The sequence below is a fragment of the Pagrus major genome, chromosome 2 (genome assembly GCF_040436345.1).
Source record: "Pagrus major chromosome 2, Pma_NU_1.0".
NCBI classification, from domain to species: domain Eukaryota; kingdom Metazoa; phylum Chordata; class Actinopteri; order Spariformes; family Sparidae; genus Pagrus; species Pagrus major.
This window is the reverse complement of record NC_133216.1, coordinates 36,490,087-36,513,409: the sequence shown is the minus strand read 5'-3', so window position 1 is coordinate 36,513,409 and position 23,323 is coordinate 36,490,087. Positions and strand designations below refer to the sequence as shown.

General features: G+C 40.9%; 1 protein-coding gene across 3 annotated transcripts in view; it reads left to right on the top strand.

The window, feature by feature from the left end:
• Positions 1 to 23,323, top strand: part of fat3a (FAT atypical cadherin 3a) — a 208,623-nt gene that overhangs the window by 163,141 nt on the left and 22,159 nt on the right. For all 3 annotated transcript variants that reach the window (XM_073493718.1, XM_073493717.1, XM_073493710.1), the window contains 3 exons: positions 3,927 to 4,080; positions 18,354 to 19,051; positions 22,592 to 22,696. In XM_073493718.1, the coding sequence (XP_073349819.1) occupies positions 3,927 to 4,080; positions 18,354 to 19,051; positions 22,592 to 22,696 (957 nt within the window). The remainder of the gene's footprint in view (positions 1 to 3,926; positions 4,081 to 18,353; positions 19,052 to 22,591; positions 22,697 to 23,323) is intronic.

Here is a 23,323-nt window from a genome sequence, read left to right as displayed (position 1 = left end):
CACTCCCCCAGACAAACAGGTCGAGGAGGAGGAACTGGACTCCTCATCTCACCCACGTGGTCCTACCAGGTCCTTATCCTCGACCACCTACCCAATCTGCATTTGAATTCCACGCTGTCTCTGTCACCGTCACCCTTCCTTTCAAGCTCAACATTGTGGTGAACTTGATATGATGGATGCCCTCCTAAGCTGCTCCCCTGACGATGTCCTTGGTGACTTCAACATCCCCCCAGAGAAGCTGCACTCATCTGAATTCATCAACTTCTTCTCCACATTTGACCTCACACTCTCCCCCTCTCCACCCACCCACTGGCCTGGGAACCAACTTGAACTCTCTGTTACCCCGCTCACTTTGTCCGACCACCACTTTGTCACTTTCTCTCTCCCCTTGAAGTCCAAAACTTTCCTCGTCCCTACATCAGCACGGTCACGACCTGCTGCAACCTGAAATCCCTCTCTCCTGCCACTCTCTCCTCAACTGTTCTTTCCTCACTACCATCTACAGAACAATTCTCTCTATTGTCCACCGGGGAAGCCTCCTCCACTCTGTTATCCTCCCTCTCCTCCTCTTTAACCCTCTAGGCGCCAAAGTCACATTTTTGCGACAGGCAACATTGCTCATTAAAACAGCCCATATCTTTAAATCTACTGCCTTATGCTGTTACTGCTTGCTACCACTAGATAGCCAATAGATTCAGCTTCAATCCTGACGTCATTTGGGGGTGTGTTTCTATGCAAAATACCTGAGAAAAAAAAAGTTTGAAACCCGACACCGGCTGTCGGAGCGGCAGCGGCTAAGCGGGCAGAGTGGGAGAGGAGAGAGCCGCGGAGCGGTGGCAGAAGTGTGCTGGACAGATCGAGAGACAGACAGCGATTTTTGTAATAAAAAACAAAATGCCCAAAAGACTTTACAGTGCGGATGAGGTGCTTGCACAGATCTTTGCTGATCGCGATTCAGAAGGGACGATTTGCCCTCTGATGACGATCGCTCGTCAGAGACGAGTGACTGACGATGCTGCAGCTGCGCACACTGTCACACAAGCAACACACGCTGATCACGGCGAGAGTTTTCTTTTCTTTTTACAAGTTAGATTAGGACATTTACTCCTATCAGATTCCTGTTCATTTACTCTGAGGATGAGAGGATGAAAAAAAAAAATCTACTGTGTAAATATGTTCAGAATTCCGTTTTACTGAATTTTACCTGGTGACATACAAATTAGATTAGTAAATTTACTCCAATCAAACTCCTGTTCCTTTATTTTGAGGATGAGATGACAATATAAATATTTTTTTTCTGTGTAAATATGTTCAAAAATCAGTTTTACTGAAAGTTACTTTCAGTCACCTGGTGACGTCATAATATGCAAATTAGATGATTAAATTTACTCCCATCACAAACTTTAGGTCATTATGAATATTTTTCTCATTTACACTATGAATTTATCTCTCACCACTTCCAAGCTACAGCCTTTTGAAATCTTACAATCCAAACGGAATATTTTCCTAAATAAACTCTGGCGCCTAGAGGGTTAAACACTCTGTCCCCTCACCTCCCGACCAGCACGATCATCCCCCCCTCCTCCCTGGCTGTCTGAATCGCTGCAAAACAATAGATTGGTGTTACGAGCAGCAGAGAGAAAATGGAAAAAATCACATCATCCTGATGACCTTGCTCACTACCACCACCTCCTCTCTGACTTCACATCAACTGTGTCAGCAGCCAAATCTGCCTTCTACCTGTCAAAGATCAACTCCTCTGCCTCCAACCCCAGGAAACTATTCTCCATGTTCTCTTCCCTCCTCACCTCTCCTACCCCTCCTCCTCCTTCCTCCCTCACTGCTGATGACTTTGCAACTTACTTTACCAAGAAAGTAAAAGACATCAGCTCCTCATTTACTCCTATGCCCTTCCAGAAAACACCTCCCCCAGCCCTCACCTATGATAGCCTTACCTGCTTCAGCCCTCTCTCCTCTGAAGATGTTCACAGACTAGTGATGTCTAATCGTGCCACCACCTGTTCCCTCGACCCAATTCCCTCCTCTCTTCTCCAAAACATCTCACATGACATCTTGCTTTTCCTCACCACCCTGATCAACTCCTCCCTCACTTCAGACTATATTCCAGCTCCTTTCAAGACAGCTACAGTAAAGCCACTCCTAAAGATACCCACCCTAGACTCAGCTGACATCCGCAACTACAGACCTGTATCTCTTCTTTCATTCCTCTCTAAAACCCTGGAAGCGCCGTCTACAACCAACTGTCCTCCTACTTTTCACAAAACGACCTCCTTGACTCCAATCAGTCAGGCTTCAGGAATGCTCACTCCACTGAGACGGCCCTCCTCACAGTGACTGAGTCACTTCGTGCCGCCAGAGCCTCGTCCCACTCATCAGTCCTCATTCTCCTCGACTTATCTTCTGCGTTGGACACAGTCAACCACCAAATCCTCCTCTCCACTCTGGCCGAACTTGGCATCGCTGACTCTGCTCTAACCTGGTTCACATCATACCTTTCAGGTCACGTGGAATGGCTACTTGTCCAAACCCTGCTTTCTGGAAACTGGCGTCCCTCAAGGCTCAGTACTAGGACCACTTCTGTTTTCACTATACACTAGATCACTAGGCTTTGCAATCACATCACATGGATTCTCTTACCACTGTTATGCTGACGACACCCAACTGTTCATCTCCTTTCCCCCATCCTCCAATACCCACGTCACAATGTGCATCTGGGAATGTCTGGCAGCATCAATCATCTCAAGCTCAACCTTAGTAAAACTGAACTCTTAATCCCGGGGAAAGACTGCCTTCACATGGACCTGTCAGTCACTGTGGAGAATGTCACAGTATGGCCTTCATCAACTGCGAGGAACCTGGGCGTAATCCTCGACGACGGACTATCCTGCACCCCCAACATCACAGTGGTCTTTCCTCACAAAGGATGCAATGCAACTCCTGGTCCAAGCGCTGGTCATCTCCTGCCTGGACTACTGCAACTTGCTCTTGGCTGGACTCCCAGCCTCTGTGACTAAACTGTTGAAACGTATCCAGAATGCTGCGGCGCGCCTCGTTTCAATCTACCCAAATTCTTCCATGTGACCCCCCCTCCTCCGTGACCTCCACTGGCTTCCTGTTGTGGTCCGCATCCGATTCAAGACGATGGTCCTGGCCATCAAGGCTGTCAGTGGAACTGCACCCATCTTCCTCCAAACACTGGCCAGACCACACACCCCAGCACAAGCACTTCGCTCTACTACATCAACTGCCCGGCTGGTACCGCCATCGCTGAGAGCAAACAAAGGCCGCTCAGCGAAGCCGTGACTCTTCTCTGTTCTGGCACCCCAGTGGTGGAATAAACTTCTGACCAATATCAGGACAGCAGAAACACTTGCCATCTTCCCCAAAAGACTCAAGACTCACTTGTTCAAACTTCACCTCAACCCCGCATAGCACTCAGCATTTGTCTTTGTAGTGTGTATTTGTGATTTAATGTGGTGCTTTTTTGTTTTTCATGTTTTTACACCAGAGCCATTCCCTTGTGAGTGTGTGTGTGTATTTGTGTGTGTGCACACACATGCATTCACACCTTTAGCACAGTGCAAGGTTCTGTGTGTGTGTGCGTACATCATGATTCCTCAGCTATGCAGTGTTCTCAGAGTACTTGATGTAACTGTTTCCTGAGAGCTCATAGACAAATGGCCTGCATCCCCGCCCACACAAACAAGGATTCATTTTCAAATTGCAGAACAGTGCAAAAGCAAGTAAATGCACAGAAAATATTTTTTAGTTTGTGTGGATAAACTCAAGTGATTACCCAATGTAGTGTGTTTCAGTCAAGCAGTGCTATGAAGAGTCCAATGACTGCTCTGAATGTATAATAAATGCCTGTCTCATTGTCCCCCTCCTCCCCGTCTGTCTGCCAGGGTTCTCATGCAGCTGTAGCCCCCAGTACACCGGAGGGCGCTGTGAGATGGAGATAACGGCATGTGTTCCCAACCCATGTCAGAACAGTGGTGTGTGTAAGCCCATTGGCAACGCCTTCCTCTGCAGCTGTAGGAGAGGCTTCAAGGGTCTGACGTAAGTTCCAGCCCAAACACACAAACCTTAACTTAAAAGTCTTAACCCACATTTTGGAAAAATATATTTGGTTACATGCCTGTAGCAGATAGTTTTGGTTTTTTTCTCCAGGTTTGGAGAAGTGTATGACTTTCCTGCTCCATCCCAGGTGAATGGAATTCAGCTCATTGAAAGAACAAATTGAAAAATTTGAGTGATGCATTGATGTAATGCGCTTCTTATTTCAAATATTTTTATTTGAAGCATCAGGGAAAGATCTCAGCATTCATACAGAATAAGAAACTGCTTCAAGTTTTACAAGGACAGTTTAAGGACAGTAGAAGGAAGAGAAAAAGATAAATGAAATAAAACAGGAAAATAAAAAAAGTATTAAGGAAGAAATAAAAATATAATAATATTTATATTCATATAGTAATATTTAAGTTTGTATTCATCTTATGTGTTGTTCAGGAAAGAGATAAATGGTGACCAAAACTTTAAGAATTGTTTCAGTTTGTCATTTAAGACAAACCTTATTTGCTGCAGGTGGAATGTATCAGTCAGCTCTGTAATCCACAACTTCAGAGACAAATTGCCATTTGGGGGTAGTCAGTTTCCCAAAAGCCTCTGAAATTCCCAATATAATCAATTCAGGATCCGACTCTATGGTGGTTTTCAGTATGGAGGAGAGGATGCTGAATATTTCAGTACAGAGACTTTCTATCCAGGGGCAAAGTACAAAACCGTGGGCTAAAGTGGCTTCTTAGAACTGGCATTTGTCACATAAAGGGGAGGTGTTGGGGAATATTTTGTCAAGTCTTGATTTGGAATAGTATAACCTGTGCAACACCTTAAACTGTGTCAGGCAGTGCCTGATATTTATTGAACAGGTCTGTATATACTTTAAACTTTTTTTCCCATTTATCTTTGGAAATATTTTTAGCCCAGCTCATTCTCCCAAGCATGTTTGTAGATCTCAGAGGATGGGGCGTTAATGTTTTGCAAAACATTGTAGATATAGGATATCAACTTCTCAGAGTTTCGGGACCGAAGCTGCCCCCTTAATCAACTTCCATAAATTCAAGCTCTATATCATGGGATAAAAGTCCATTCCAGTTATATTAACAACAGAAATTATTGAGGAACATCCTGTGCTTTGAGGTGTGTGAAGTGATTCAGCACAGTAACACAGTATCAGAATATATCAAAATATGCAAGTAAATATGCATTCAATGGAAAAAGTCCTTGTAAGGTTAATTCTCAATGGATTTACAGTGTGTAAAACAGTGAGATAGAGACAGTCTGTGGCTTTGTTTGTTTAAAACGTGTCCCCTGGCGGCTCTGGTGATGTTCTCGGCATACTTCTGTGCCTCTTTGGGGTCGGTAAAAAGGGAGTTGGTACAGTTGAATGTGACACAGGGTTTGGCCGGGTATAAGAGTAATAAGTCTCTCAGTATCCCTCTGGTTTTCGAGAAAAGCGTTCTTTGTTTGACAACTTCTGGGGGGAAATCCTGGAAGATCTGTATCCGTTGTCCTTGGTATGATAGGTTCCTATCTTTGGCCACTTTACAGAGAATTTCGTCTAAAACATGGCAGTGGTGCACCCACAGGATCAGGTGTTGCAGGGGTGCGCTGTCATCTGGACAGGTCTTTAGCGCTCTGTGTGCTCCGTTGAGCACCGGCTTCTCATCCAGCGCTAGCGTGTCTTTGAGTAGATGTGCTGTGAAGTCCCAGACGTTTTGACCATGTTCTTTGTCTTCCTTCACTTCGGCTATTCTCAGATTTTGTTGCTTTGAGCGCCCTTCCAGATCAAGACATTTCTCGGATAGTTTAGTCACAACAGCGGAGATGCGTTCCACTTCGGCTTTCAACTCGTCTGTAGTGTCGGAGCTAGCTGTAGCCATGTAGCCTTGCCGTGAGCGAGTGAAGTGGCCTTGATGGATTCTAACTTGCTATTGATATCGGCCTCCAGTCAGAGGATTTCCCCTCAGAGTAGCGGTTCCCTCCTCAATGTGAGAGTCAATTCTGGCACATATTTCCTGCTTCACTACGGAAAGTTCAAGGCAGAGGATTTCGATAGGTTGTAAGACTGGTGTTTGGTTGGCTTTCTCTTTGAGTGGCTGTCTCACAGGGGAGCCTGGGGCTGTAGTGGGGCCTTCATCATCGTCTTTTTTCGGTTTTGGTTTGAGCGGCATTTTGGACTATTTTGGGTAAGTGATTGTGCTGGTGGTGTATCTGTTGTTCCTCGTGAGAAGGTGCAGATATTAGTTAATTTTTGTTCTGTTATAAGCCTATTTTGTTCGGAAAATATACAGAGCTACTTAAGGCGTGCATCCTTTTACTCCATAGCACCACCAGAAGTCTGATGCAATGCATTTCTGTTTGTAACATTTTGCGATGGCCGCTACAGGGATTTTAAAAAAAACAAAAGAATGTGTGATTTGGTCACAGAACAAAATCAGATGAAAACAAGACGTTACACAATTAATCAGCTGACCTACTTCCTCAGTACATAAACAGTTAATTTTGCTGCACAGCGCATTGTATTTTCTACCCCCGACACCTGATTTGCCCGCTCTCCTCTAAGGAGAACAAGAGGAAGTGAGACGGTGCCATGACGAGGGTGAGAGATGACACATGACCACATTATCATAGTTTAAAAAAATGCAGTGTGGTGACAATACAGCCATTTCATAAACTAGACGAAGCCTATATAAGGTGGGCCTGATGCACTATTAACATGCGTTGAACCTGTTGTATTAGTCAGCTGTCACTCTGTTCATCTCTTTTCGAGAATCCAGTCATTCGGTTCATACACTTAACTGATACACCAGAGAATTGTAGAGTAAGAATTGGCTCAGAAATATTTTTTTTATCACATCGCACAGAGAGAAGCTCTCGTCTCGAGTACATTCAATTAGACATTAAAAAATTAATAATCTACCAAACCAGAGCAGTCTCCATTTGTCGGATCTGTCACTGTACAAAGCAGTGATAGCAGTTACTTTATGAGTAACATAACATCAGTAACTAGTTACGCTCTAGGGGTCTTTCTGACCCCGATGTCTTATACTTGGATTCAGCGGGACACTTCGAATTTCTCTGCGCCTGTCGACAAGTGGCTCTGCTCCTCGGCTGTTCTGCAGTCCCAGCGTTGGAGCTGTCCTTGTAGAATGTATGCTGGGGGGTCATACAACTCCCTGTACTTCTCCACTTCCACAATCTACTTCACATTATCCACCTTCAACAACTCCGGCGTCTCTCTGCCTCTCTCTCTCACTGTCTCTGTTTGCGTGTGTATGTTTTGACACCCCACCCCTTATAGCAAGCCCACTCTGTGTGTCTCTCTCTCTTTTGTGTGTGTGTGTTCATCTCGTGCTCTGATTAGATACACACACACACACACACACACTCACACACATATATCGCATTCATCAATCGTGGTGTTTAATTATTGAAAATAGTTTTATTTTGAAAATTGACCAGATTCTCTCGTTGTTGCTTTGTTTGACTTCCTGCCCGGCTTGACACATTCGGCCACAGCACGCGAAAAAAATAGACCAGACGCTGAAACGATCACTACACGGCGCGCGGCGGCAGCGGAGCAGAGCGCCGCGGCACTTCCTATGTGAACGACACCATTGGTTAACATGGGCGCTGAAACATGGCTCCGCTCCTCGGCGCTTCGCAGCTAATTGCGGCGCTTCAGCGTCCAGCGTTAGTCTGATGGTACGGCAGCCCGTACTTCTGTATCTTTTGCCAGATGGAAGCAGGGTGAACCGATATAACCAATATGTATTTAACAAATAAATGGCTTGTTTTTATAATATCCGGTTTTAGGGGGTGGTGTATCCCCCTGTTTAAAAGTAATGGAAAATTACTTTCCTCTTAAAATGCTACTTCACTTTGTGACTTTTGTAAAACAGTACATTTTTATTTCAGTAATCTGCCTTTGTTTTACAAAACATTTATCAGTTAAATTAAAAAATAAATATGAATGTATTGCGTTGTTGATGAAAGTTTTCAATCATCTAGGTCAAGGTAATTCTAAGTGCTCTATGCGCTCTAAGTTGCACGCAGAAACTGTGGGGGGCGCCAAATCGCATAAAAAGGCAATTTCTACATAATGTTGCTTTAAGTTGCAGGTAAATTCTTTGTGGAAATGGTCAACTGGCCCTTTTAAGCCTTGGGCTATCAAGTTAGACTTTGCTGAACGTCAAAGTTGTTATTCCAGACTGCACACTGATTCTAAGTTGGTTTGGGTCTATAATATGTTCGTACAAAAGTGGCAAAGTTACTGTAACTTAGCAGCAGTTTACAATAGGCATGTTTGTTTGTTTTTTTTGTTTTGTTTTTTTACTATTCAGCTAATATCCTGTTTTTGTCCAATAACGCAACTGTCAAGATGACTTTATAGTTCGTATGATATACAAGTCAGTATGTATGATAGGCTTGTGACATAGCTCTGGTTTTTGTTACCTAGTGGTTAGTTGCATATTAGAATTAGAGTTGGAGCTAGTACCCAATTAAAATATAAGTAAACCAGACATTATACCTGTTGAACCCTTGAACTTTTCAAACAAAATAACTGTCATGCTCAGCTCAAATCAATTATAATGGGTGCCCACCCAAAAGTCACAAAATTAGCAATTAAAGTTAGCAATCGCAAATGTAAATCATTTTGAATTATTAAACTTCTAATAATGCACAGCAGCTGCTCTTACCTCTAGGCTTTTCTTAGCCAACCCTTAAATTATCACTCAAGTAGGTTAAAAGTTAGGAAATGTGTGTTTTGTGAAATATCTGACAATATGATAGATTTTGTCTGCATTCTACTTCATGTATGTTTCTCAGTGTAAGCAATGTGCTATTGCTTACACTGAGAAACATATGCAAACCCAAGACTACACATGTCCCTTAAACTCAGCCTGGTATCTCTCTGAAAACTTTGTGATATGAATACTGTTTGGTACACATATAATGACACATCTGGCAGGGCCAAAAGGCTTTCTTGTTTGGGTAAGCACTATTTTACCCAAATCCATGTTGTTGCACTAAAAGACACAAGCATAAATGACAAAGCTGGGCAAAGTCACTTTAGTTTGTTATGTTACGTTATATGTATCAATAATTGCACAATCAGAGTGCGTGCACTATTTGTGATGCCTGTTGTTGTTCCATTGTTGTCAAAGTAAACACAGTTTCGCTGCTGATAGGAAGAACATAGATGAACATAATATGATAAATTTATTAATGCTCACACACATACTGCATACAGTATTCACCATAATTACACACAAGTTGATTATCTTTTTTCATCAAAGCCGGATTCTTCATGAAATCAGAGGTTTTATAAGTGAATCATAATCCTCTTTTGTCGATCTGAGAACTCAGGGGAATGAACCAGTGACCAGCGGGATGGGCCCGAAAACCATGCCACAAAATGCATCATGTCTCTGATCCTACACCTAATGTGCACCCTTAAAAGTACTGATTTTTTCATCTTATGCTGGCCCTACACAAGAGGATAACTGGGCAGATTTTGGGTCCAATGCGCCCATCCTGACAATCCATGGGGCGTTCCTGATTCAAGGCTGGTCTGAGAAGATTATCTGCCCAAATCATCCGGTAGTGTGAGGGGTTTACAGATGTAATCTTAATGTAACTGACTTGATTGGAGTCTCTCCAATTTTGAGTTGTAAATATCAAACATGTTTGACCTGGGAGAAACCATTGGATAATGTGTTAATATGGGTATAAGGTGCTAATATTTTGCTATTGAGATTAGCAACGGTTTACACCACCCCTCACTTTTTGGAATGAAAATTCAATCCGATCAGGTCAGAATGAGTCAGTCTCTTCCAACTGAGGTGGTTAGGAATTATTATTCTGATTGGTAGTGGAATATATGGGCCAATGTAAACCGAGCTAATTTCATGTCTATGCATGATTTGCCCAAGAGGTAGTATGTAAATGGTGAGAATGAGAAATGGAGAGGGCACCCCAAAATAGGTCCTTGGGGGGTCCCACAGAATGGAGAAACACACGAGGAGGGGGCATCTCCAAGCATGAGGTCGAGGAGGATTAAAATAGAGTGCAGGCCAGTGAAGACAACAAGGTCATTGATGACCTTTACCAGAGTCAGTCACAGTGCTGTGCAGTATAGAAGCCAGATCACTGAGATCCGTGCACACAGAGGGACGCGCAGCAGTGCTACTCCTCCTTCTCAGTTAAATATCACTGTATTTTTCGTATGCAGTCAAACATAGGAAAAGATGATTATGAAATGGCAGAGGGAGCAGCAGCCGAGGACCCACATCCCTGTCCCTCAGTGAAGATGAGTGCCACTGTTAGATATGGGCCAGGGGCTGCCCCGGTAGCTCAGGTGGTAGAGCATGTGACCCATGTAAAGAGGCCCTGTCCTCGCTGCAGCGGCTCAGGGTTTAAGTCCAACCTGTGGCCCTTTGCTGCATGTCATCCCCCCTCTCTCTCATCCCCATTTCCTATCACCTCTCAAGCTAAGCTATCAAATTAAAGCCATGAAAAGGCCAAAAATACGCCTTACTTTGCGCCCAGACTATCCACTGATTAACTAGCAAAATGAACTTCAACACACCCTAAATGCACTAGCGCCTTGCACTTTAGACTAAGCACCATAGACCATCTAAAATAAGATTTGGAAAGTGTATTTGCAAGGTTGACAGAGAGATTTCACTGAAGTGGGTTAATGATGAAGATGAAGATAAAGATGTTAAAGTTTTATGGCTTTGTGTAACTATTGACCCACTAGTGTGTAAATGAGTTTAAAAAGGTTAAGAACTTAAAAAGCAAGAAAAAAGAGCAAGAACTATCCTGTCCAAAATCAAGGACAAAACCTTTGAGTAATGTTATCATAAATATGTCCTCTGTAAAGTTTTATATTAAAGTCCTTGTAACAAGCAGTAGGCGATTTGAGGGGGGATGAGGGGGCATGCCATCCCCCTAGTTAACCTGCCATCACTCTCCATCCCCTAGTAGCAGATAGTGTGTTACAAATCATAAGTGGCCGCAATCAGCTCCGGTGCACAGTGGAGTCACGGCTCCTTTGCGTTCCAGCTGCCTGGTGGATTTTCGACGGAAGCCGCAACAAGCTACACAGAGCAGATTGCGCCGACAGGAAGAGACACAGAAACGGCATAGAGCATCTGGTCAATTTTCAAAATAAAACACCCTGTGCAGACTCCCGATTGTATAAAAATGAAAAATGACCAGATCAACAAAATCTGAGCAAGTCAACAAAATCAGGCAGACAAAAGGCTCCGCTTCTGAAACATTCCCGCTGGGTTCTCTTTATACATTCATGGTATGATGCAATGCGGAGGGCAGAACAAAACCTGAAGCAAAGGCGACGTCATAGAGCAGCTTCTGCTAAATGCTGCAGCTACTAAAATGTTACTTTTTGTAAGTGTTTTTAGTGTGTCTGTTCAGAACATGGTGGCTTATGTTATGTTGGTAATTGTCATTTTTGTGCTGGTTTATAGTTTAACCATTAGTGAGGTAGCTGTTACATTTCCTGACCCCAGCTGTTTTATCCCCTGTTGAAGCGCACTCTGCTGGACAAACTATGTCATTACACCAATTAGTGTTGTCACTATACCAACATTTTGGTATCGATACCGGTACCAACATGTATTTCGATACTTTTCGATACTTTTCCAAATAAAAAGAGAACACAAAAAATGTCATTAATGGCTTTATTTTCAAAGAAAATCTTTAAAATCTTAGAACTATACATCAGTAAATAAAATAAAATACCATAAAGTAGTGAAAAGATAAAATGATGGTGATACATTTGTCATACAAGCTGAGGCCTTAATTACGTTAAAAAATATTTTCATTAAATATAGCCTGTCTTATGTAGGACCAATGTCTTTAAATGATACATTACATTACTATGCTGTACTCTTTATAACATATTAAATGGCTAAATGTGTATGTAAAAGTTTATTACTTCATAAAGACCATGCCTGTGTGCATTTACAGCTCTGGAAAAAAAATTAAGGGACCACCATTTATTTATTATAAATCAGCATGTCTAAAAAGTTTAAAAATCACTGACTGAGAATATTAATATAATATAATATAATGATATAATATATAATAATATAAATAGGCTATTTAAACAAGAGAAAGTGGTAATTGAAAAGCAGCTTTAATTTTTTTCCAGAGCTACTTTTGTGGAGAGTGAAGGGGGCTGCCATTGCTTGCTTTTAACACTGAATGTGGCTTTTTTTTTTTCATGGGTAGGGTATATAAGTTATTACCTGTCGTTCTTTGAACTCCTTGTGCAGGTCTGGGTGCTTGTCCTTCAAATGTTTGGCCAGGTTGGATGTGTTTCCACCCTTTGCGAGACATGTTTTATAACACCGTTTGCACAGTGGTGCTTCGCTGTTTATGGCTTCGCCATGCTCATTTGTTTGGAAGCCGAAGTACTTCCAAATTGCACTTCACGCACCTGATTTGTCAGTAAGTTGCGGAGTGGTGACGGTTGCAGCAGCTGCCATTCTCTCCCTGCTCCTGTCTCTCTCTCTCTTTCTCTCCTATATCTCTCACTGTGTCCAAGCTTTCCTCCTGCTCTGTTTGTTGCTTCAGTAACTCGTTCGCGGCGCCGTTATGCGGCAGCGCGGCGCTATATAAAATGAAATGAAAAAAGTACCGGTCTCATCCAAGCGCAGTATAGTATAGCATTTTTAAATGCGTCGGTACCGCGGTACCAATTTAGTACCGGTATACCATACAAGCCTAACACCAATTTTATATTACCCCAAGCATGTTTTTCTCCATTATAGTTTTTAAATATAAGGTTTTCATATCGGTGCATATCGGACAATATATAAACCGATACCAATATATCTGTGATAGGCTAATATCGGACGATCAAATCGGCCTATCGATGAATCGGTCGGCTCTACCATTTTGCACAATTTTCATTGTGTGTCCTTCAAGGAATTTAGATGGTAAAAAATTCCAAGGGGTCATGTAACTTAATATGACCCTGTTTGTAGTGTATTGTGAGAAACATGAGAAAACCCTGCCTGAATAAACTCAGTCCACAGCATACAATTTAAAGGTGTATTATATCAAAAATGTAGCTCCTTAAGTCTTCTAAATGCTGATTACAAGGTTATCTCTAAATTGCTTGCTACTAGATTAGAAGACATTATGCCAAAAATAATACACCCAGACCAAACTGGGTTCATCAGGAATAGGCAAGGGTCAGATAATGTCCGCCGTTTATTTCATATAATTGATTCTGCACAGATGACAAAAGAGCCTACGCTGATAATATCAATTGACACTGAGAAGGCGTTTGACTGGATCAAACCTACCTTTCTATTTCAAACACTTGCAGCTATGAATTTTGGTGTAAAATTCATTCACTATGTCAAAACACGTTTCAAGGCACCTAAAGCACAAATATTAATTAATGGAGTCCTGTTGAGCGCCTTCTCACTTTCTAGAGGGGTCCGACAGGGCTGTTGTGTCTCTCCGTTATTATTCTCGCTTGCCATCGAACCATTTGCTCATGCCATCCGAGATAATGCTGCCATCTCCGGCGTCAAATTTGGTACCTCTGAGCATAAAATCTCTCTCTATGCAGACGACATCTTGATCCACTTAACTGACCCAGCCGACTCAGTCCCTCCACTCTTTCAATGTCTTGTATAGTGCAGCATCAGGATACAAAATAAATTAAACAAACAAAAACAAAAAAAAAGCAAAGTCCTGCCCTTAAACACACAGGATTTGGACATTGGAACTCTTGTTGAACCACTGAAGGTATGTCCTCGTGGCTTTAAATACCTGGGCATAAATATTAACAAGGAGATAAAGTATTTAAAGACAACTACTTGAACCTTTTAGAGAAAATAAAGGCAGACACACAAAGGTGGATTGATCTACCCCTATCTTTAATTGGTAGAGTAAATATAATTAAAATGAATGTGCTGCCAAAACTTATTTATTTATTCCAATGTATCCCTCTTCATGTCCCTAAGAGCTTTTTCAATAAGACCAACAAAGTTACTCCCTCCTTTTTATGGCGAAACAAAAACCCCAGAATAAAACTTACTACTCTCCAAGCACCATATACTAAAGGAGGCTTGAACCTTCCTAATTTTAAATGCTACTATCTCAGTTTCGTCCAATATCGACTTGGTTACACTCTGAGAGTAGTGACATCAGATGGCTCTCTATAGAACAAAATATATTGAAAGCTACCCCATTAAAAAGTATCCCCTTTTTGGGATCAAAGAAAAACTTTTCTTTAATAACAAAAAAACCCATAATCTTGAGCACTTTTCGGGCATGGGAGAAAACTCATGCATCGTTGGTACTAGATATCTCATTACTGAGAAAGACCCCGTTGTGAAATAATCCCAATATTCCTTACCCTATTGCAGATGGAACTTTACAGAAAAGGACCAGGAAAGGGATCGAAACAGTTAGCGACTTATATAGTAACAACACACTATCAAGCTTTCAGCAGCTATCTTCTAAATTCAGTTTATCACAGAACAACCACTTTAAGTTCCTTCAGATTAGACACTGGCTCCAAGATAACTCTGCTGACTTTCCAAATTTGCCAGAGGAATCCCCCTTTGAGAAGCACCTGCTTGATACATGACTCTCCTCCACAAGAGGACTGATATCCTCTATATACAACATCTTGAACAGAAACTTGCCAATTTATGATAGACTATCGATTTAAAACAAGTGGGAGACGGACCTAGGTTGTAACTATGAAGGTGTCGACTGGCAAAACATATTGGAAAGATCCCAAATGGTACTAATTTCCACTAAACATAGACAAATGCAATTTTATATCTTTCATAGAACCATCTCACCCCACACAGACTTCATAAGATCAATAGGAATGTCTCTGCCATGTGCCAAAGGTGTAAGGTGAATGAAGGAAAGTTACTCCATATACTCTGGACTTGTCCCTATCTAGAAGACTTTTGGAAGTTCGTTATAGCCACTGTTTCAGACGTTATAGAGACCGAAATTCCAAGAGATCAGAAAATTTTGCTTTTGGGAGATGTCAACATGCTTAAGGTAACTTAAGAAATATTTTGTGTTGTTAGCCAGCACGGCTGGGAAAAAAATTATACTGGTGAACTGGAAATCAGAAAACCCACCCTCACAAAAGCACTGGCTGAAGGAATTTTCATCATACTGCATGCCAGAGAAAATTCTGTACAATGTCAGGAGAAAACCTGAAACACATAATAGAATATGGGGCTCATTTTTACCACTTCTCCCTTCAATTAAGCCTCTCAGTTGAGTATGCATATCTACTTCTTGTATCTGTCTCTTATTTTGGCTTTTTCTTTATCTCTAACAAGGACTGAGTGTTGTGAAATGTACCAATCTATGGCCGGGGTGGGGGGATGGGGTGTTTAAATTGCAAAAGTGAAGTTACTGTGTTATGTGTTTTTGTATTTTTGTTTGTTCGTATTTTTTTATTTTATTTTATTTATTTATTTTTTAAATTTATTTCCTCTTTTCTTTTTCTCTTCGTCCTTGTCATTTTATCTTTTACACTGTATAAAAAATGGCCAATGTACCTTGTGCATTGTCAATGACAATGACTTTTTTGTTTTTAAAAACAAGAAGCTTCTTGTAAGTCCTTTTGAGATTCTTATTAATAAAAATAAGACTAAATGTTAAATATTCAAATAAATAAAAAAAATAAAAAAATAAATATTCAAATTTTCTTTTTAGAAGATAAGGTATTTTTAAACATTTATAAGAAACCTGTTTATAAACTCTGTAAGTTAATTAAAGCTTTATTAGTTTCTTTATAAACATTTATAATAGCATTACAAACACACTCCTTAAGTGTAACTCACTTACCTATTATATCACTCAACCTTTTCCTAGCTTTATTGTCACTTTATTCAGATACACACTTTATGATGCATTTATTAGCTGTAAACTATGCACTCATTAACAGTTAAAGTGACCTGTTATGTTTTCTTGTATTTTTTTTCCCCCTTTCCTTCAGTGTGTTCACTGAAGGAACTCAAGGTTCTTTTGTATGTAAAAGGTCTTGTAAATTAAAAAGCCCAAATGTCAGTTTCTTGTAGACATTTCACCTCTCATCCAAGAGGCTTCTTCAGCCCACATGAAAGCTGGTTGGGTCAACGATCCACATGTGGCCCAAATGACTCTGAAACTCAGAGCTCACATGTGTCCTTAACAACTCTGTAAGGACACTCCCACACAGGGTTTAAAAGCCTGCAACTCCCCTCCAGCTAATTAGAACTGAAGAAGCCTCCTGGATGAGAGGTGAAATGTCATCCAGCTGCCTACCATATAGCACTTAGAACCGCTCCTGAAGTGCTTGAAATGTTTCATCAGCAGTCCTGCCTTTAATTCCGCCTTTCATTTCGTTTTGGCTTTGCTGAGTCGTGATTGTGCTGCTGCATAATAAAAGCTTTTAAAATAACTAAATAATGGAGTTTTATTGTGAGGAATTTATAGGAAATTAGACTTTTTTGCCACCAAATTAATAGAGCTTTGTTAGCGGCTTTCTTCTATGTAGTAATGGAAATGCAAATCGCTGTTGCTCTGGACTGACATGCCAAGTCAAACCGAGTAGAGCCAGCTGAGCAGACGTAATGGAAAAGGCCACATGTCAGACATTTGCATAATTTATCAGTTATGCCTATATTCATGGTAGAAGTGAAGCTAACTGGAAGCTGAGAACACAACAGAGCTGACCAGAGACATGCCCTGCGTTCCAATACCCATACATACTACCATACTATTTAGTATGTCCAAATACAAACTATGTGAAATACAGTATGCCAGAAATACCCGGATGTCCTACTACATCTGGTAGCATTTCACAGTTTGCACACCAGCATGCTTGTTGTGGAATCTCGGCTCACTTGACCATTCAGGAGAGATGAAGAAGACTCAGAGACCCCGATGACTTAAGTTGAGGTAGTTTATATAACATGGCCACGGAGGAACAACATAACAGCACAACTGTTTTTCTCCTGAACCTTCCCACTGTTCAGATTATATCCACAGCTCAGGAAGCACCCCTCCCATACATGGTTATCTGTTTAACAACAAATAAGTGGAAAGTTACTGCAGAGCTTCTTACCTCTGACTTAGTGAGGAATAGAAAGAAAATGCATAGAAGACAGTCAGTCTGCTACCGCAGATAGATTGAAAGCCATCCTATGAGTTTACATACAACAGCCTTGGTTTGTTAGAGATCTGTTTGTAAGCATATCTGCTCCTAACCTTGATACAGGGCACATAGGAGATCTTATCCTGTGCGGCCAGAGTCTGGTCAGCAGACTCTTTGGAGCCTTGGATTTTTTCCCCACAATGCTTTTCTGGTTATTCTAACCCATAATCTTCTGATACGTCACATGTGTCACGGTGTGTAATGCGAATGTAAACAATGCCAAGCACAAACATTTGACGGCTCACTGACAGATGACAACTCATTTGACAGAATGACAGACAGCATAATGACAGATTACACGTTCAAGTGTAAATACCTTTTCTTTGTACTCACCTACATCCAGCACAGCCTTAGCACGTTTATGCAAGAGATGTAGGTGCAAGAGGGTCAAAGTTCAAGGTGCAAGTACTGTGTCCTAATTGTATGCACACTGCATGCAACAGTATGTACTTTGCAAGGGTACAGTACATACTAAAAGTAAAAAGAAAAAGTATGCGATTTGGAATGCACCCACAGTGAGTGGTGCTGGCTCAGGTGTGTGTGAGCTGATCAACCACAGACAGAGAAGGAATACAGTGCTGGGCAAGAAAACGAATGGGTTTTTTGAGGATTAAAGCATGTCAACCTATTTTAGTAGCAACCCAAAATAGAAATATGAACCTGAAAATGAGCATAATATGCCATCTCTAACTATGATTTTGCAGTATAAACTCTATATAATGCCGAGAACAGTTCTTTTTTTTACTGCAGTTACGATTCAGCTTTGTGGCCAAGTGCACTGCCAGATGAGCTAATATGAACACCACTAATCATCAGTTAACAGCAGTTTTTAAGTTACAATTGGACCATTGTTTTTAATGTGTTCATTTGATTAGAAACATGTTTCTTAGTGCTTGTAAATGTCTTATAATCTAACATGTTGATGCATTTGTTAACACTTTTATATAGACTTATTAATGTTAAAAGCATCTTTTAAAAGGGCCTTATTACACTATTAACTCACACAAGTCTCTTCCCCTTTTTCCTCTGTCACTCCATTCTGCAGCTGTCAGGAAGATGTGAATGAATGCGACCGCAGCAATCCAGAGGGTGAGTGTGAGAATGGCGGCCTTTGTGTTAACACTCATGGTTCCTTCTACTGTAACTGCACGGCAGGCTTCGTGGGCCAGCGCTGCAGCCTACGGCCTGTTGTCGTCCCTGACATGCAGGCAGGTCATGCTGTGGTCGGTAAAGAGGAGCTGATTGGCATCGCTGTAGTGCTTTTTGTCATCATCACTCTCATCATCCTCTTCATTGCTTTCCGAAAGAAGGTATTCCAAAAAGACTACACGCGGAACAACCTATCACTGGTGCAAGACCCAGCCACTGCAGCACTCCTCAACAAGGCCAATGGTGTTCAGTTCAAGACCCTACACTGCACACCAGGAGACCCCCTAAACCTTTACACAGAGCCGACATTGGGGGCAGGTGGGATGATTGGACCTCCGCAAGTTCCTGTGAGGCCAATGGCATATACACCTTGTTTCCAAGGAGACCCACGGTCCACGCTGGAGAGAATGGTGGATGGGCGTAGTGTTGAACATACAGAGATGAGCACCTTTCACCCTGAGTCACCAAGGATCCTGTCAGGAACTACCAGGAGAGGAGTGGTGGTGTGCAGTGTGGCTCCCAACCTGCCACCAGTGTCACCCTGTCGCTCAGACTGTGACTCCATACACAAGAGCCCATGGGACAGTGATGAGGGTGAGTGTGTTTTATTACCAGCTAAAGTAAGAACTTGCAGTTAGAATAAATAAGGGTTATAAAATTAACATTCTGTGTGAGTACTGCAGGTTCATAACGTGTATTTTGGAGATACCTCTGCCCCAATATCAAATTATAACACATTATATTTTTACATTCTATTATGCAAATTATTGTCACATTGCTGTAGCAGTTGAAACTGAAGTTATAGCTTTTCACGTTTTCCAGGGAGAAATGTTAGCACCAGTCTGGCAACTATGTTTTGCCATTTTGATGGCTACATCCTTGTTTGTCTACCTTGTTTGAGACAATGTCAGCGGTGAAATTGTTGTTTACATACAGTCACAGCTGTTACTCAGACAAACTGATGAAGTGATCCTCTCTTCTCCTCAGCCCAAAACTGCCATTTCCACCATCCTCACAGCTTGCAACTTGCCAGCTGACATCGCTATGAGGCACTGAATGCATTATGTGCATAACATTTTATAACGAGCCACCGGTGATTTGACAAGCTGAGTCACAGCTGACACATTCAGTCAGCCTTAGTCGAGCTGAGATGGGCCAGTTCACACTGCTGCAACTTTTTCCTGCAGCATTCTAAAACAGTTTTGTCTCAAAGTGAATCTTTCATTAGAACTGGGCTTTAGAATGTCTTTTAACAACTAAATACCCATGGCACTGTTTAAACAAATCCAAACAAAACAGTTGACTTCAAAATGACATCAATATGAAGAGTGAAGACAATCTACTATAATTTACTGGCACACCTAGCTATATTGTGGTTAAAAGTAAAAAATATGTCTTCAAAGAAATATTGGAGATATAAGAAAATCAGGAGCAAGCAACGGATATAAAGAAATCACAAGAGAGTTTATCTTTGTTGTGAGCTAGCTAGTATAGACGGATCTGATTTTGTCATCTTCTTTTGAGTTGCACTAGAGAAGTACTACAGGCTGTTGGAAAAGGTAAACACTACTTAGGTGTCAAATTTCTATTTGCAAGGAGTGCATCTCACAGGAGTGACTGATGGTTAAGGTTTTTGGCAACGACTCCCAATTAGGCGAGCTTAATCATGTTAAGGGCTACATGTTGTGATAAAAACAATCATATTCCGATTATTTCATTTATTTATGTTGTGATTGTGATATGATCTATGATTAGTGGGGATGATAATTTTTACATCATAATTTTTCAATTTCCACAGAAAAAACTATTAAAATCATGATGTGACAGTTTTTGGGGTCTATATCAAATAGACTTGTTTTTTTGCATCTGGAGAACAAGATTTGTAGGTCATTATAATGCTGGTTATAATGCTGTTTGTCACAAATTTTACCTTTATCAAAATATTATGCCTCAGTGATTTAAATACTGCACTTGGCCATTTTGCAATTTCAACTATATTTTTGATTATTTGTGCAGCCATAATCAGGTCACAGTTCAAATGCAAATCAAATTGGCATGTTGGCAATATGGATGAGTTTACCACTAATATTGGGAATGTGAAAGCTGTGTTGCTATGGATATGCATACTGTATGCCTAGTGTCTAGGTGCTTGAAAGTTTGAAAGCATGGCAAACTGGTACACTGGTACTGGAACTTTGAGCTCAGATTGTTTTGTTAGTTGCCAACTCTCTTTTGCCATTTTAATGGCTAAATCCAATATACCTTGTATTAGACATTGTTAGCAATGCTGGCCAGCTTTGTTAATTTGAGGTACAGATACCTTTGTGTAGCCTAATGCAGTGCAAAACTAGGTTGTCAAGCCACGCAGTCTCACACCCAAATAAGCTGCTTGGATTTAATGCAGTTTTGTTTGGCCCGGGATCTATATATTCCTTATATGTCAGTTCTTTCTTGTTAAACACCACACTGTCATTTTACATACCTTTAACATTATGTTAAAATGTTGATATTTTGTGCACGGAAATTGACTAGGGATGTGTCAGTCATGTCTAGTTTAATGACACAGCTGTCAAGTGCACACTCAACTACCTGAAAAACAGATAGAAGAAAGTATTTAATTTACCCCTAAAGCCCATGGTACACTAATCAAACATTCTACAACAACAGATGTCTGGCCTCTGTATGCTCCAAATGAACCCTAACCCAAATGCAGGACACACATGCCGGACACACTTGCTGGAAGGTAAATGAAAAGAGAGCTTTAATAAATAAAGCTGAAAAAACCCAGTCTATGAAATCCACAATCCAAAAAAGAGGCAACAACACAAAGCAGGCAAAGGCAAAAAATCAAGTAATCCAGGAATTAAAAGCAAGACAAAGTACAAACTAGGAAAAACACAAGGAATAAAAGCCAGAAAAAAACCATGGGAAGCTGGGACACAGAGACACAGGAACAGGCTTAGGGAACTAAACAGATGAATTGACAAAGAGAGCCGGGAGCACACAGACTATTCACAAGGGAGGTCGGGATAATTGGACACAGGTGAAACACATCAGGGAGGAGCAGAAAATCCCAAAGGTGGGAAACGGAAAGTGAGACATGACACAGGAGGATATCACTTCAAAATAAAACAGGACAAAGAACAAAACCACAAACTCAAACTATGACATATAAATATAATATTTTATCAACGGAGTACAAAAACAAACCATCAGACAGCACTTTTAAATATTTTTTACTACTTACTAATACTTTTCATTATTTCACCGAAATGCACAATCCATAAAGAGATTATTCTGTACAACAAAGCCTCAAACAGGCCCTTGAAAAACAATAGTACAATTATTATTACAATTATATTACCTCTCAAAGAGTTAAATTGTAAAGTGTATTGTAAAAGATATTGTGAAAACACTATATAAAACATCACTAATCACATTGTTATTCAAATAATAGTGTAATTGTAACACCAAAAGCTGAGGTAGGTGTTTTTAAATAAAAAAATAAAAATATTTTTTTGACTTCATGAGATAGCAGAGGCACAAGCAGACAGGAAACAGGTGATGATAAGCGCCACTTCCAAAGCCTTACTGACATTAGCTGTCACCTTCTTCTGCCAAATCAGCCTGTCTTTATTAGCATTACAACCTTAAACAGGGGTTCATAAATAATTTGAGTTCCCTGACCAAGTACTGTGACCCTTACCTGAGCTGTGCAAGCAAGAATTCACCAGCTGATGACATGGTTCAGTACAACTGCAAATGCGTATGCTGGACCCAACTGATACTGTTAATGATACCAGTTCCTGTACACACATGCTGACCTAAAGTTTTGCTTTAATAGTGTCATTTCTCATTCATGCTGCCCTCATGCTAGCATAGCATATTTTATACTTAAAGCCTTATAAAACCTAATATTGGGAAACCTGAATAAGTTTTGATATAGGTCAGAATCTGATATGTTTTAAATGAACATAAGATATAAACTTGCCGGCACTAGTATAATACTGAGAATGTCCAAGTACTGTTATTCTTCTCATACAGTTATAGTTTCCGCTTCTCAACAGTCAGTTTTTCTAAATTTGTATCTTTTTTGGAATCTGGCCCTCCTCACCCCCTGACCTCTCTCTGCAGGTAAGATGGTTGACATGGCAGAAGAAGTAACAGGGAGCAACAAAGGCAGTAACTCTGAGATCCAATCACTAAGTTCCTTCCAGTCTGACTCCTGTGATGACAATGGTAAGACACACATCTCACACTCTCAGCATGAGTGGCTCAGGGTTCTTCCATATACCGATATCCCCAGATCCATAGTGTATGAGTTATTTTGTGGGGCTATTTGAAAATGCTTTAGATGTCTCTTGTGTCTGAAAAGTTTCATCATCAATCTCTAGAACTCCAATAAAAGTGCAATTTGAGTGATGTACGTCACATTATATAAGGATAAAACAGATACAATTTTCACGTGCTTTGCTGCAAGACAAATAAAAGTCACATGGAAGTGCTAGAACAATCACTCACTTAGATTCAGTGGCAGAAGTAATAGAGGACCGTATGTGCACCTGGGTATGTGCAGAGAGTAAGAGGGGAAAAGGAAGGAGGAATAGAAAGCTTCAAAGCATGGAAGCAGATAAAAGGAAGGGAGGGTATAGAGCTTAACAACAATCCCCAGTGGCTTACCATGAACATACATATCTTTGGATATATCCTGTTGGTTTACACGTGTATAAGTAATACAAATCATTGTATACATGACTGGGTTGGTGAGTGTAGGGCAGATGCGGGACAGACGACAAGGGAAAAGTGTGGTTAATATAGATTTAGAAGATATAGATATAGAAGAATGCATTCCCAAGGTTCTCTCTC